The sequence below is a fragment of the Equus quagga genome, chromosome 4, assembly GCF_021613505.1.
Source record: "Equus quagga isolate Etosha38 chromosome 4, UCLA_HA_Equagga_1.0, whole genome shotgun sequence".
NCBI classification, from domain to species: Eukaryota; Metazoa; Chordata; class Mammalia; order Perissodactyla; family Equidae; genus Equus; species Equus quagga.
The window spans coordinates 24,416,435-24,432,397 of NC_060270.1; the positions used below are offsets into that span (position 1 = coordinate 24,416,435).

The 15,963-nt window shown below is 39.1% G+C and overlaps 1 protein-coding gene across 1 annotated transcript in view; it reads right to left on the reverse strand.

Annotated features, from left to right (window-relative positions):
- Positions 1-6,132, reverse strand: part of CCDC14 (coiled-coil domain containing 14) — a 44,885-nt gene extending 38,753 nt beyond the window's left edge. Inside the window, exon 1 of the mRNA XM_046659769.1 lies at positions 5,905-6,132. Coding sequence (XP_046515725.1) covers positions 5,905-6,111 — 207 coding nt within the window. The 5' untranslated portion in view covers positions 6,112-6,132. The remainder of the gene's footprint in view (positions 1-5,904) is intronic.
- Positions 6,133-15,963: the final 9,831 nt, after the last annotated feature.

Here is a 15,963-nt window from a genome sequence, read left to right on the forward strand (position 1 = left end):
TACATAAAATTTACCATTTTAGCCTTTTTTTTTGAGGAAGATTAGCCCTGAGCTAACATCTCCCATCAATGCTCCTCTTTTTGCTGAGGAAGACTGGCCCTGAGCTAACATCCGTGCCTATCTTCCTCTACTTTATATGTGGGACGCCTGCCACAGCATGGCTTGACAAGCAGTGCGTAGGTCCACACGCGGGATCTGAACCAGGGAACCCCTGGCCGCCAAAGCAGAACGTGCGCACTTAACCACTGCACCACTGGGCTGGCCCCCATTTTAGCCATTTTTAAGTGTACAGTTCTGTGGCATTAAATACACTCACAGTGTTGTGCAACTTTCACCACCACCCATCTCCAGAGCTTTTTTATCTTCAGAAACTGAAACTGTATCTGTTAAACAATAACTTCCATCTCATCCTCCCCTCAGCCTCTGCCAACCACTCTTCTACTTTCCATCTCCATGAATTTGACTTGTTTAAGCTCATATAAGTGGAATCATACAGTATTTGTCCTTTTGTGTCTAATTTATTCCACTGAGTATAACATCTTCAAGATTCTTCCATGATGCAGCATGCATTAAAATTTCCTTCTTCTTTAAGGCTGAATAATACTGCACTTTATGTACCTACCATGTTATTAGTTTTTTATAAATGTGATATATCCTAAAAATCCACAATTACAATTGGATTCATACACAAACTATTTCTTCTATATAAAATGTCAAGCAAGCAACATATACATTTGTTCCTCAAGTCTATGTAAGCTGAAAGTGAAGTTGAGACACTATTTTAACCAGAAGTACCTACTACGTAAGTTTGGATTATACTCATTCACTGAACATGTTCTACTTTGCCCAAATTCTTCAAAATATCTAAGTTAATTCAAGGCAGAACAAAGTCCATGGAACTCTGATTCTATTTATCCACATTCCTTAGAATGCTTGACAAGACCAACACATGAAAACTCTACCATTCCTCTTTATCTATATCTCATTCTCTCAAGTTTTCTTTTTAAACACATGTGGCGATTTTTTTTTTAATTTTATTTTAAAAGTAACAAAAGTGGGCTACCCTTTGTGTAGAAGAAAAAATACGCTTTTGTTTTTACGTGCATCTAATATCTTGAGAGTTACACAGGAAATAGTTAATTATAGTTGCGTCTGAGGAGAGAAAAAGAATCTGGGGGACAGAGCAAGAAGGGAGACTTTCCATGGTATAACTTTTTATATCTTAATAACTTTATATCAGATAAACATAATCTCTATTTGAAATTTAGTTTTTAAAAGACATGGTTAAATTCCCTAGTCACTCCCTCATTTCACCTTTCAGATGTAGTCACTGTCGGCAGTTACATTTATGATTTTTCTTGACATGTTTACATGTTTCATCCCAAGATAGCTTTGAGCAGTAACTATTAAACTTTCTGGAATTATATAATATTCTATTATTTGCTTATTTGCTTGAATATGTACTCCTTCTTTCTAAGAATGCTCCTCAGAGTACATTTTATAAATTGAGTTGACAGAGTTTATACTCCTTGAGATAACTTGGAATATGATGGAGTCATGAAGCCAGCAGCGAGAACCAATAATGTAGGAAATAAGATCCCACTTCACGTAGCTCCACTGGTCCTGGCATGACACTCTCACGGTCTTTCCCTTCAGTGTATCTATCGTGGTGTCCTGGTCAGAACTATAATAAAAACCCAAACTATGGTGCTGCTAAGTCCAAAAACAACTACCACAATTATTATCTTTCAAAAATAAAAAAAAGTATACTGTCTGAGATAAATGTCTGGCATAGTTGTAAGATTATATATACTATTTCTTCAAAAAAATATACACACAAGGGGGCCCGCCAGGTGGAATAATGGTTAAGCTCGCATGTTCCACCTCAGCGACCCTGGGTTCGCCAGTTCAGATCCCAGGCGCGGACATATGCACCGCTTAGCAAGCCATGCTGTGGCAGGCGTCCCACATGTAAAACAGAGGAAGATGGGCACAGATGTTAGCTTAGGGCCAATCTTCCTCAGTAAGAAGAGGAAGATTGGCAGCGAATGTTAGCTCAGAGCTAATCTTCCTCAAAAAAACAACCAATCACATGAGGTCACATTACAGAAAATCAGATAAAGAAAATTACCCAGGATAAAAGCACCCTGCAACAGTACTGTCATACTGGCACACTTCCTTCAAATTTCTGTTGCATTTTTTATTTTGAAGTAATAGTACAAAGAACTGTATATACTTCACCCAGATTCCCCAACTATTGACATTTTACTACATCTGCCAGTCTCTCTCAAAATATATACATGGTACTATTTTTTGTCTGAACCATTTCAGAGTAAGTTGCAGACATGATACCCCTTTACATTTAAATATTTACTCCTAAATATTTCCTAAGGACAAGGTCACTGTCTCACATAATCAGAGTATAATTATCAAAATCAGGACATTAACCTTGATACCACATTACAATCTACTCTAGACTTTATTCACATTTTGCCAATTATCTCAATACTGTCCTTTATAGAAAAACAATCCGGTCCATGTCCAATCCAGGACCTGTGTTGCACTAAGCTTTCATATCTCTTCAGTCTCCTTTAATCTGGAACAGTTCCTTGGGTTGCCAGTCATTGTCTTTTACAATCTTGACATATTTAAAGAGTATAAGCCAGTTATTTTGGAAGACTGTCCCTCTGGACATTTATACTTGTCTGATGTTTCCTCATGACTAGATTCAGGTGGTACATTTTTGGCAGAAATACCACAAAAGGAAGGTTGTGTCCTTTTCAACACAATATGAGTAGGCATATGATGTGTCAGTTTGTCCCACTACTGGTGATGCAAACTTTGATTATTTAAGATGGTCCCTGCCAGGTTTCTCACTGTAAGGTTATACCTTTGTAAGTATTAAGCATTTGTGGAGAGATACTTTGAGATTATGCAGACATCCTATTCATCACACTTACACCCAGTCGTTTTAGCATCCATTAACGATTCTTGCTTTAATCAATTGCTTGTCAAATGGTGATTTTCCTAACTTACATAATTCCTTCTACATTTATTAGTTGGCATTCAATGTTAGCGAAGCACTTTTCCTTCTTCATTTGTTAGTATGGACTCATTGATTCCTGTTTTACTCAATGAGTTATGACCCATTAATACCATTATTTATTTTGATGCTCAAATTGTCCCAGATTCTGTCAGTAGAAGTCTCTTCAAACCAGCTCCTGTTTCATTTTAACAAATTCCCATTATTTTTTGAGCTAGACCTTACTTTCTGCAACATGGTGCTCCAGGCTGATTTTTTGTTTCATTGTTATAAGAAGATTTAACATGAGATCTATCCTCTCAACAAATTTTTAAGCGTACAATAAGTACTGTTAACTATAGACATGTGGTACAGCTTATCTCCAGAACTTATTCATCTTGCATAACTGAAACTTTATACCCATTGAATAGCAACTCCCTATTTCTCCCTCCCTCCATCCCCTGGCAACTACCATTCTACTCTCTGCTTCTATGAGTCTGACTATTTTCGATACCTATATAAGTGGAATGACGCAACATTTGTCCTTCTGTGATTGGCTTATTTCACTTAGCGTAATATCCACAAGATTTATCCATGTTGCATATGGCAGGATTTCTTTCTTTTTTTAAGGCTGAATAATATTCCATTGTGTGTATATAGTGCATTTTCTTTATCCATTCATCCATCAACGGACATTTAGGTTGTTTCCACTTCTTTATTGTTGAATAATGCTGTAATAAACACAGGAGTGCAAATATCTCTTCAAGATCCTGTTTTTAATTCTTTTGGAAAAATACCCAAAGTGGGATTCCTGGATCCTATGGTAGTTCTATTTTTAATTTTTTGAGGAAATTTCATATAGTTTTTCACAGTGGCTGCACCCTTTTACATTCTCATCAACAATGTACAACGGCTCCAATTTCTCCACATCCTCATCAACACTTGTTATTTTCTGGGGTTTTTTGATAATAGCCTAACAGGTGTGAGGTGATATCTCATTATGGTTTTGATCTTCATTTCCCTGATGATGAGTGGTGCTGAGCATCTTTTCATATACCTGTTGGCCATTTGTATGTCTTCTTTGGAAAATGTCTATTCTACTCCTTTGCCCATTTTTAAATCTGGTTATTTGGCTTTTTGCTATTGAGTTGTAAGAGTTCCTTATATATTTTGGATATTACCCCTTGATCAGGTATATGGTTTACAAATTTTTTCCCATTCCGTAAGTTGCCTTTTTACTGTTAATTGTTTCCTTTGCTGCACAGAGCTTTTCATCTTGATGTATCCAGGCTCATCTTATAATCTCTGTGCCTCAGCCCTGGAGTTGACCATCTCTCCAAGAAGCCTTTTAGTGAACAATGGTATTCAGAAACCAAGATCTAGGCACTAGACGTGTTCTTTGCTACTGGAGCTTCCAATCTGCGTTCATATGGATTATTAGTTTCTAAGGGGAGTAAATACTGTTGCACATTTATGCCAAGTGTGAGATAGGTATTTTACCAGGTTCTCTCATTTAACCTCCCTAACTCTTTGAGGCAGAATTTTATACATATTTATACCTATTTCATAGACAAGGGAAAGGAGTCTCAGAAAAGCAAAAAGGACTGTGCTTACTACTACACCACAGTAGTGGCAGAATTGGAATTTAAATCTATGACTACAAAAACCATGTTTTCCCCCCATTCCCCCTTGCACATATTCTGAGTTCATTCAATATAAGAGAGAGATCCATAATGGTGGGGCTGGTCTGGAAGTGCTCATGAAGAAAGTCTTGAGCCAGGTCTTAAAAAAAAGTGTAAAACTCATACTAATAGGGAAGACAGCATTACAAGGGAGGTGATAAATGAAGACCGAAAAAAAAAAAAAAAAAAGGGTGGATTTTTTAAGGAGGAGTAAGATCACTCTAAGTAGAGGGTCTGTGTGAGGACTAGTTGATTCATTACTTTAAAAAAATCTACTCTGTGCCAGGTGCCGGCCTGGGCCTCAAAAACAGAAATAGTGTAGTAGCAGGAGGAGGATTAGCAACGTCTCTAGCCTGGAAAAGTGGGTGGATAAAGGTCAGTACAGGGCACAAAAGGGGGGACCCTAACAATGGGGATGTGAGAGTGCTAGGCAAGGCTTCCAGACGCCGCCCTGGAGCTGAGGGGCAGGAGATGGAAAGTGGAGCTAGCAGGGACAGAAGGGCTCTCTGGGCAGAACAGAAAGCGCAAAGGCGGGGACACAGGAGAGGGCGCGGGGCAGCCACAGCACTGCAGGACAGACCCAACAAGGCTGGGTATTACTGGGATCGGGGCGGGAAGGAATGCACCGGCCCGATCAAAAAAGGACTGTGTTGACAGGTCAAAGGACTGAGATTTTATCTTGAAAAAGAAATGTGCCAGTGTCGGATTTTAAGGAGAAAAGAGAATCATTTAGTCCAACGAAGGGCGTGCATTTGAGAGGGCTGAGGCTAAAGGCAGAGCTAACTGGCAGAGCTTTCTTCACCAGTAGTAAAACACCAGCAGTTGTGACGGAAGACCAGCTAACAGCAGGACTCGGTGGAAGAGCCGAGAACCTGGATTTGATGCAACAACGTACCGAGGCTCGGAGAGGTGAAGTCACCCGACCCCGCGGCGGAGGCTGGCCGCGAACCGGGCCCCAGACCAAAGCCGGCGCCCCGGAGGACCACAGCGGTTCACAATGAACTCGCATCGACGGCCAGGGCGGCTGTGTCGGGATGTTAGGACGAGGCGGCCCCCGCCGTCCCTTTCCCAGCATTTCCACTGCGGACGCGCTGTTTCTGTTTTTATTTTTTTCAAACAGTTTTGCACTTCTCCCGGCCCGAGAGCCCCCTCAGTCCCTCTCCCCGCCCCCAGCGGACGCCTCAGGTGCGCAGCCCTCACCTGGCCCGGTCGAGATCCGGACCTCACCATCTCTCGCAGCCTCAAAGAAGCCCAGACGCAGTGAAGCAAAACCTCACGGTAAAAGGAATCAACCGCCGCAGACTCCCGGCCCCGCTTGGCCCGCCCCCCGAGCTTCCGCTTCCGGGAAGGAGCCCGCCGAACGCCGCGCCTCACAGTCTCTGGCGCGCCGCCGAGGTCTCTCTCCATCCTCCAGCCGGGCGCCCTAGGCGTGCGCAATAGACCCCCTCCCGGCCCGGGCCCCGGCCCGTCACACAGGGCGGAGGGCCGGAGAAGCCCGCAGAACGCGAGCGGGGCGGGGCGGGGGTGGGGCCTGGGGCGGGGCCCAGAGGTCTGGGCGGGACCCAGCGGGGCAAGGGGCGGGGGCCCGGCGGGCCAGGGCGGGGCGGGGCAAGGGGCGGGGCGAGGGGAAGAGGTGGGTCCGGGGGCGGGGGCCCAGAGGTTGGGGCGGGGCCCGGCGGGCAGGGGGCGGGGCATGGAGAGGTAGGGGGCGGGGCCCCGCGGGGGCGGGGCCGGGAGCCGGGACGCTGGGCACGGAGAAGCCGGCTTCCTGAACGCCCGAAGGAACTGAGTTCATGGTGCTGTTGCTAGGGCGTCTGGTGGAGGACAGCTGCTCTGCATCACCTGGGGGCAAGTGGCGACAGGGACCCGCCGGGGCCAGAGGAGGGGACTAGGGTAGAGGGCGGATAGGTGCCAGAAGGAATCGTGCTCGGCCCTTGGATTTGGGCTTTGTGTTTTTAGTTCGGTGTTTTGTGTGTCATTTTGAATGAGTTTGTTCTTGATAGTCAATAAAAATCAATCCTCGGTCTCATTACCTTTGAGTACTTCTGATGGCAGTTTCAAATTATTCACTGTGGCCCTCGAGCTCAGAATGGTGCTCCTTAGCTGGGATTTTGGTTTTATTTCGCGCATAGTGGTTTACTCGATGGAAGAGATAATACTATTAATAAAGAACGACAGTATTCTCACCATTGGCATGCTGCTCGAATTTTAATGGGAATTAGCCTTTGGTTTTTAAGATATTGAGTTTGGGGTTAATGTTTTAAATCAAGTTGGGGAGAAAAATTACTCAATTGATTCCATTTTTTTAAAAATAGGAAAAAGAGCTACCTTTTGATAGTCTCAATTACAATTAAAATAAAAACCCAGAAACTAAAATCTGTCCCCCAATATATTGCACACTCATACTGAGTGATTTGGGGAAGCTAGGTATTTAATAAATTTAGCTTTGAATTAGATTAGACTGTGAAAACCTCTCCCTTCCTTCATCTCTCTCCTGTAAGATGTTTAACATATTCACCTGAGATTGCAGGGTTTTGTCTTCGTTGATTTAATTTTTAAAAACTTCTACTGATTTTTCTTAATACATGCTCATTTTAGAAAATATAAACAAGCAAGACATAAAAATCACCCAGAATCCTACCACAGAAGAGATAACCACTCTTAACAGTTTGGTTCATTCCCTTCTAGGCTTTTCCCAACTGTGTGTATATCTATAAATACATTACAACAATAATATGATACATGTTACTGTAACATGAGTGTTTTAACATCTCATCAACATCGTTCCTCGTTAATCTGTAACCATTACAAATTGGCTGCTTGGTGTTCTGTTATCCTACTGTTCGGAATTTTATGCTCTTCCTCTCCCTTTTGTTTGGCTGAGGTTTTTTTTTTTTCTTTTTAAAAATTTTTTTAAGATAATAGCTTTTGGGAGGTTTTTTTTCAATTTTTTTATTGTGGTAAAATATACAAAGCATAAAACTTACCATCTTAGCCATTTTTAAGTGTACAATTCAGTGGTATTAAACACATTCATAATGTTGTGCAGCCATCACCACCATCCATCTCCAGAACTCATCGTGTAAAACTAAAACTCTACCCATTAAATGCTAACTCCCCATTCTGCCTCCTTTCAGCCCCTGGCAACCTCCCTTCTACTTTGTCTCTATGATTTTGACTACTTAAGTACTTCACATAAGTGGGTCATATAGTATTTGTTCTTTTGTGACTGGCTTATTTGACTTGTCTTCAAGGTTTACCCACGTTGTAGCATGTGTCAAAATTTCCATCTTTTTAAAGGCTAAATAGCATTCCATTGTATGTACATAGCACATTTTGTTTATCCATTTAACTGTTGATGGACACTTGGATTGCTTCCATGGTTTAGCTATTATGAATATTGCTGCTGTAAACAAGGATATACCAATATCTCTTCCAGACCCTGCTTTCAGTTCTTTTGGGTATATACCCAGAATTGCTGGATCATATGCTAATTCTATTTTTAATTTTTTGAAGAACCATCATACTCTTTTCTACAATGGCTGTACCATTTTACATTCCCACCGACAGTGCGCGTATGCCAATTTCCACACATCTTTGCCAACACTTGTTATTTTCTCTTTTTTTTTGATAGTTGCCATTCTAATGGGTGTGAGGTGGTATCTCATGGTAACTTTGATTTGCATTTCCCTAATAATTAGTGATGTTGAATGTATTTTCATGTGCTTATTGGCCATTCATATATCTTCTTTTCAGAAATGTCTATTCAAGTCTTTTGCCCGTTTTTTTTCCAAAGTAATGTAAATCATGTATTTATTCCTTTATATTCAGAGCTCCATCATACCATCCATCAAGAAAGAAAAAACAAAACAAACCAACATATGCTTTTTATAAGCAGATATTCCTCTCTCCAATTATCAGAAATCTGTATTTACTTTTGCCCGTTTTTTTTAATTGGGGTGTATGTATTTTTATTGTCAAGTTTTAGGAGTTCTCCACATATTCTGGATGTTAATCTCTTATTAGATATGTGATTTTCAAACATTTTTTCCCATTCTGTGTTGCCTTTTTACTCTGTTGATATTGTCTTTTAATGTACAAAGTTTTTTATTTTCATGAAGTTTCCAATTGCCCATTTTTTTCTTTTGTTACCTGTGTCATTGGTGTCATATCCAAGAAATCATTGGCATATCCAATGCCATCAAGGTTTTGCCCTATGTTTTCTTCTAAGACTTCTATAGTTTTAAGCCTTACAATTAGGTCTTTGATCCATTTTTAGTTTTTGTATATGGTGTTAGGTAAGTGTCCAACTTTATTCTTTTGCATGTGGATATCCAGTTTTCCTGTCATCATTTGTTGAAAAAACTGTACTTTTCCGATAGAATAGTCTTGACATCCTTGTCAAAAATCATTTCATTATATATGTGAGGGTTATTTCTGGGCTTTCTATCTTTTCCATTGGTCTATAGGTCTGCCTCTATGCCAGTACCACACTTTTTTATTACAGTAGCTTTGTGGTAAGTTTGAAATAAGGAAGTATGAACACTACAGCTTTGTTCTTTTCTTTCAAGATTGTCTTGGCTCTTCAGGGTCCTTTGAGATTGCATATGAATTTCATGATAAGTTTTCCTATCTCTGTAAAAATCGTCACTGGGATAAACTGTAGATCACTTTGTGTAGTATTGACATCTTAACAATATTAAATATTTCAATCCATGAACATGGGATGTGTTTGCATTTATTAATGTCTTTAACTTCTTTCGTCATTGTTTTGAAGTTTTCATTGTACAAGTCCTTCACCTCGTTGGTTAAGTTAATTCCTGGGTATTTTACTCTTTTTGATGCTATTGTAAATTGAATTGTTTTCTTAATTTCCTTTCCAGATTGTTCATTGCTGGTTGTACAGAAATGCAACTAATTTTTATGTATTGACTTTGTATCCTGTTACTTTGTTGAATTTATTAGTTCTAACAGTTTTTTTTGTAGAATCTTTAGGGTTTTCTACATATAAGATCATATAATTTGTAAACAAAGATAATTTTTCTTCTTCCTTTCCAATCTGAATTCTTTTTCTTGCTTCATTGCTCTTGCTAGAACTTCCAGTAATATGTTAAATAGAAGTGGTGAAAGTGGGCATTCTTGTCTTTTTCCTGATCTTAGAAGAAACTATTTCAGTCTTTCACCACTGAGTATGATGTTCACTGTGGGTTTCTCATAACTAATTTCCTTCAGTTCCTAGTTTTTTGGGTGTTTTTATCATGAAAGGATGCTGACTTTTGTCAAATGCCTTTTCTGCATCAATTGAGATGATCATGTGGTTTTTCTTCCTTCATTCTGTTAATGTGATGTATTACATTGATCATTTTTCATGTGTTGAACCATCCCTGCATTCCAGGAATGAATTCCATTTGGTCATGGTATATAATCCTTTTAATACATTGCTGAATTCAGTTTGCTAGTATTTTGTTGAGAATTTTTGCATCAATATTCATAAAAGATATTGGCCTGCAGTTTTGCTTTCTTGTAGTGTCTTTGTCTAGCTTTGACATCAGGGTAATGCTGCTCTTATAGAATACCTTAAGAAGTGCTCTTTTCTCTTCAGTTCTTTGAAAAAGTTTAAGAAGGATCAACATTAGTTCTTTAAATGTTTGGTGGAGTTCACTAGTGAAGTCCTCAGGTGTAGGGCTATTCTTTGTCTGGAGATTGATTACTGATTCAATCTCCTTACTAGTTATAGGTCTGTTCAGATTTTCTATTTCTTCATGATTTAGTCTTGGTAGGTTTTGTGTCTCTAGGAATTTGTCCATTTCATGTAGATTATCCAATTTGTTTGTAGTAGTCTCTTACAATATTTTTTATTTCTGTAGACTGAATAGTAATGTTTCCACTGTCATTTCCAATTTTAGTAATTTCAGTCTTTTCTATCTTTTTTTAGTTCATATAGCTGAAGGTTTGTCAATTTTGTTGTTTTTTTGGCTTCACTCATTTTCTGTACTGTTTTTTCTAGTCTCGATTTCATTTACCTCTCTTCTAATCTTTATTATTTCCTCCCTTCTGCTGGCTTTGGGTTTAGTTTTTTTTTTGTTTTTTAGTTCCTTGAGTTGTAAAGTTAGGTTGTTGATTTGTGATCTTTCTTGTTTTTTAATGTAAGCATTTATAGCTATAAACTCCCCCCTTTATCACTACGTTTGCTTCATCCCATAAATTTCAGTATGTTCTGTTTCTGTTTTCTTTCATCTCTAAGTGTTTTCTAATTTCCCTTGTTATTTCTTCTGTGATCCATTGTTTGTTTAAGAGTGTGTTGTTTAATTTCTACAAATTCATGACCTTTCCAGTTTTATTTTTGTTATTGATTTCTAACTTTATCTTGTTGTAGTTGGGGAAGAGATTTTGTGTGATAATCTATCTTTTTTAAAGCTATTGAGACTTACTTTGTGGCCTGACATATGGTCTATTCTGGAAAATGTCGCATGAGCGTTTGAGAAAAGTGTGTATGCTGCTGTTGTTGGGCAGTGTTCTGTATATCTGTTAGATTTACTTAATTTGTTATAAGTCCTCTATTTCTTTACTTAACTTGTGTCTGGTTGTTGTATCCGGTATTAAGAGTAGGGTATTGATGTCTCCAACTATTATTGTACAGCTGTCTATTTCTCCCTTCAGTTCTGTCAGATTTGCTTCATATATTTTGATAGAGTGTTATTAGGTGACTAAATATTTATAATTGTTATCTTTTCTTGCTATATTGAAGCTTTTGTTAATGTATATCATCCTTCTTAGTCTCTTGCAAACTTTTTTGATTTAAAGTCTATTTTGTCTAATATTAATATAGCACGCCTGCTCTCTTTTAGTTACTATTTGCTTGAAATGTCTTTTCTCATCCTTTCACTTTCAAGCGATTTGTGTCTTTGGATCTAAAGTGAGTCTCTTGTAGACAGTATAGAGTTGGACATGTGTTTTTATCCATTCTGTTCCTCTCTGTCTTTTTATTGGAGAGTTTAATCAGTTTACATTTAAAGTAATTACTGATAAAGAGCAACTTACTTCTGTTATTTTGTTATTTGTTTTCTATATGCTGTATAACTTTTTTGTCCATTTCCTGCATTCCTTCCCTCTTTTGTATTTGGTTGATTTTTTTCTCTTTCTTTCTTTCTTTTCCTTCCTTCCTTCCTTTCTTTCAAGATTCACCCTGAGCTAACATGTTCCCAATCTTCCTCTTTTTGTATGTAAGCCACCACCACAGCATGGCCACTGACAGATGAGTGATATAGGTCCACACCCAGGAACCAACCCCAGGCCACTGAAGCAGAGCATGCCTAATTTAACCACTAGACCACCGGGGCCAGCCCATGGCTGATTTTTTGTAGTGAAATGTGTAAATTCTTTTCTCATTTCTCATAGGGTCTTCTATACTATTTTCTTTATAGTTACCGTGGGGATTACATTTAACATTCTAAAGTTATAACACTATAACTTGAATGTATATTGGCTTAACTTTAATAACAGAAAAACCGCTCCATTACAGCTCCATCCCCACCCCTTTCAGTTGTTTATGTCACAGAATTACATTTTTATACATTGTACATGCAAAAATATTAACTAATAATTCTTTTTAATACATTAGTCTCTTACATTATGTGGAAAACAAAATGTAGAGTTACAAGCCAAAGTTCCAATAATAACTTTATAATGAAGTTACAATAATAATTAGCTATCAGACTAGTAATTTTTAAATAAGTATTAGTCTCTTAGATCATGTAGAAAACAAAAAGTGGAATTATCACCTGTTGTTGCAATAATACTAGCTTTTATAACTGCCCATGTACTTACCCTTATTGAGATCTTTATTTCTTCATAGGGTGTCAAGTTATTGTCTAGTGTTTTTTCTTTTCACCCATCAGGACTCCCTTGAGCATTTCCTGAGGGGCAGGCCTAGTGGTAAAAAAAAAAAAAAAACTCCCTAAATTTGTTTATCTGGGAATGTCTTAATTTCTTCCTCCACTTTTGAAGGACAGTTTTGCTGAAGGACAGTTTTTTTCTATTACCAGTTTGAATATATTGACTCACTGCCTTCTAGCCTCCAAAGTTTCCTATCAGAAATCTGCTTATTATCTTGTTGAGGTTCCATTGTATGTAACAAGTTGCTTCTCTCTTGCTGCTTTCAAGATTCTCTCTTTGCTGTTGTCTTTTGCAAGTTGGATAATGATGTGTCTTGCTGTGGGTTTCTTTGAATTCATCTTACTTGTAGTTTGTGGAGTTTCTTGGATTTTTATATTCATGTCTGTAATCAAATTTGGGAAGTTTTCAGTCATTGTTTTATAAAATATTTTCTCTGCCCCTTACTCTCATCTCCTTCTGGGAGTACCACAATACATATATTAGTCCATTGGATAGTGTCCCACTAATTCCTTAGGCTCTGTTCACTTTTCCTCAATCTTTTTTCTTTCTGTTCATTAGATTAAATCATTTCCATTGTCTTATCTTCAAAGTTGCTGATTCTTTCTTCTGCCTGCTCAAATCCATCTTTGAATCCCTCTAGTGAGTTTTTCATTTCAGTTATTGTAGTTTTTAGCTCCAGAATTTCTTTTTGGTATCATTTTAGATTTTCTCTCTCTGTACTGACATTTCCATTTTGTTCATACAAAATGTTTTCTTAACTTTCCGCACATCTTCCTTGAGTTCTTTGAGCATCTTTAATCTTTTAATCCTTGAGTTCTTTGAGCATGTTTTAAAGTTTTTGTCTAGTAGATCTGCCATCAGGTCTTTTCAGGAACAGTTTCTGTTGATGTATTTTTTTCCTTTGGATGGGCCATAGTTTCCTATTTCTTTATATGTCTTGTAACTTTTTTGTTGATAACTAGACATTTTAATCAAATACAGTCATAATGCTGGAAATGAGATTCTCTCTCTTCCCCACGACTGTGTTTTTTGTTATTTTTTAAAAACTGTTGTAGGCTGTCTCTGCGCCAAGGATCAACCTGAGGTGTAAACTTAAGGTCTTCTCAGGTCTTTTCTGAGCCTGCACCTTTCTTTGGGCATGCACAATCACTTTCTAATTTTCCCCATATATACGATTGCTTTTGAATATCCCAATCTTTAATGTCTGGCTCTCAAAAGAGGAAAAAGAGAAAAATGAAGGGAGGAGGAAAGGGTGCCAGCCCTTTAGATCCCATGAGTCACTTCAGCCAGAGGAGAGTTGCTTGCAACAAGAGGGGGAGGTGCAACAACAATGGCCACCCACCTCTTTGTCTGCACCTCTGTGATCAGAAGCAACAATCAGTGATCAGAGCATAGGCTCCCGATATTTAGAGGACAGGGAGTTTTTTGCTCACCCTGGCTCCCACAAGCTGTGTGCAAGATGCTTCCGGAACCTGTGTATGGCTGCCTGTTATTGGGCTGGGAGTGGGAAATGGGTTGCTACTACTGTACTAAGAGCTGAAATTAACCACAATTTACTTTCTGAGCCTTACTCTAGAAGTTGCGATTCTTCAATAGACTCCAGAGTTCCAAAATAATTACATCAGAGAGATTCTGCCAGTGCAGTTATTGTCAAGATGGGAAGACAGATTCTTGGTGTTTCCTATTCCATCATATTCTCAAAATCTGTTTTTGTTTGTTTTTGCTATTATAAATAATGCTGCAGTGAGCTGAGATCTGACAAATGAACTAGATAGAGAGGGGAGAGAAGAGGATTCTAAACGTGTGGAGACAGCATGATGATGAGTAGGAGGGATCTGGAGTGGCCCTGTGGCTCAAGTATTGACAGTGGGAATGGAAGTATATGTAGGGATCAGACTATGCAGTCCTCAAAGGCCACGTAAGGATTTGGATTATTATCCTAAGGGCACTAGGAATGTGTAAAAGGTTAAGGTGGGGGTAGGGGATGAAATGACTGGTGTTTCACAAACATCACTGGCTGCAGTGTAGAGCAGGGGTTCACAGTCTGTAGCCTCTGGCCAAATCCAGCCCGCCACCCTTTTTTTGCTGTGAGTAGTTTTCACGTTTTTTAGTTGTCTAAAAAATTCAAAAGAATAATATTTTTTGACATGTGAAAGTTACACGAAAGTCATATTTTGGCGTCATAAATAAAGTTTTATTGGGACACAGTCACACTCATTGCCTATGTATTATCTCTGGCTGCTTTTGTGTTACACCTGCAGAATTAAGTAGTTGTGACAGAGATCCTATGGCCCATAAAACCTAAAATATATATGATCTGGCCCTTTACAGAAGTTTGCCAACTTGTACTATAGAGGACGTTTTTGGGAAAGGGAAACATGGATGTGGGTAGATCCCCCTGCAACCACTGCCAATCCATTCTCTGCCCTTCTCCATGCCCTGTGGACTGACTATTAAGGATGGCATCACTCAGACTTGCCTTTCAGCTTCTGGTTTTGTTTAGTCAATAGGAGTCACCTGGCAGAAAATAGGAGGGAAAGAGAGAGAGTTTGGGGTATTCTTCTCAATACCATTCTGGCTGATGCCTTGGCTCTCTCCGACTACAGCTCAGAGAAGCCCCTGGGGCTCCAGTTCTCTCCAGGCTCCAATAAAACATTTCCTTCTCTTGTCCCTGCAGGCTTCAGGGTGATAATGGTTTGCTGGTCTCTGGGTGCTTCAACGCTCCTCGTTTCCTTGTCCACGTCTCCATAAACCTTTTAATTATCTTTAAAATAGAGTCTGAGAGTGTCTTCTGCTTCCTACTAAGATCAGATTCACAGAAAGCTACCATACTGAAGAGATATGCTGGTAGCTAGAGTGGAGGGTGGGGTGAAGGAAGATGAGGAAGACAGACATGAGAGAAGCATAAGAGGTAAGATGGACAAGACTTGGTGATGGGTTTGGGAAGTAAGGCAAAGTGGAGGTATTTACATTGACCTTAGTTTCTAGGTTTTTATCTGGATGGGTAGTGGGAAAGATCCATATTTAGGATGGAGGTTTATGAACTCATTTTCCCCCTAATGTTTTATTCTGAAAACAATGCAAACGAGGAACTCATTTTGGGGCATGTTGATTGGGTGTGGCTTGGAGTCATCCAAGAGATGGTATCAAGTAGGCTACTGAATATTTGAGTCTGGAGCTTGTTGGGGAGCTATGGGCTACATGTACATTTGTAAGTCATCTGTGGTAACTGAAACTATAGGCTTCTGAGTTTGCTCTCAGGTTACTTCCTCAAGAAAGCCTTTCCTTCCACCCCTCTGTCCCACTCCTGCAAACTAGGCGTTGTGCCCCTATACTATCATATTATAACAACACTTTTCACTG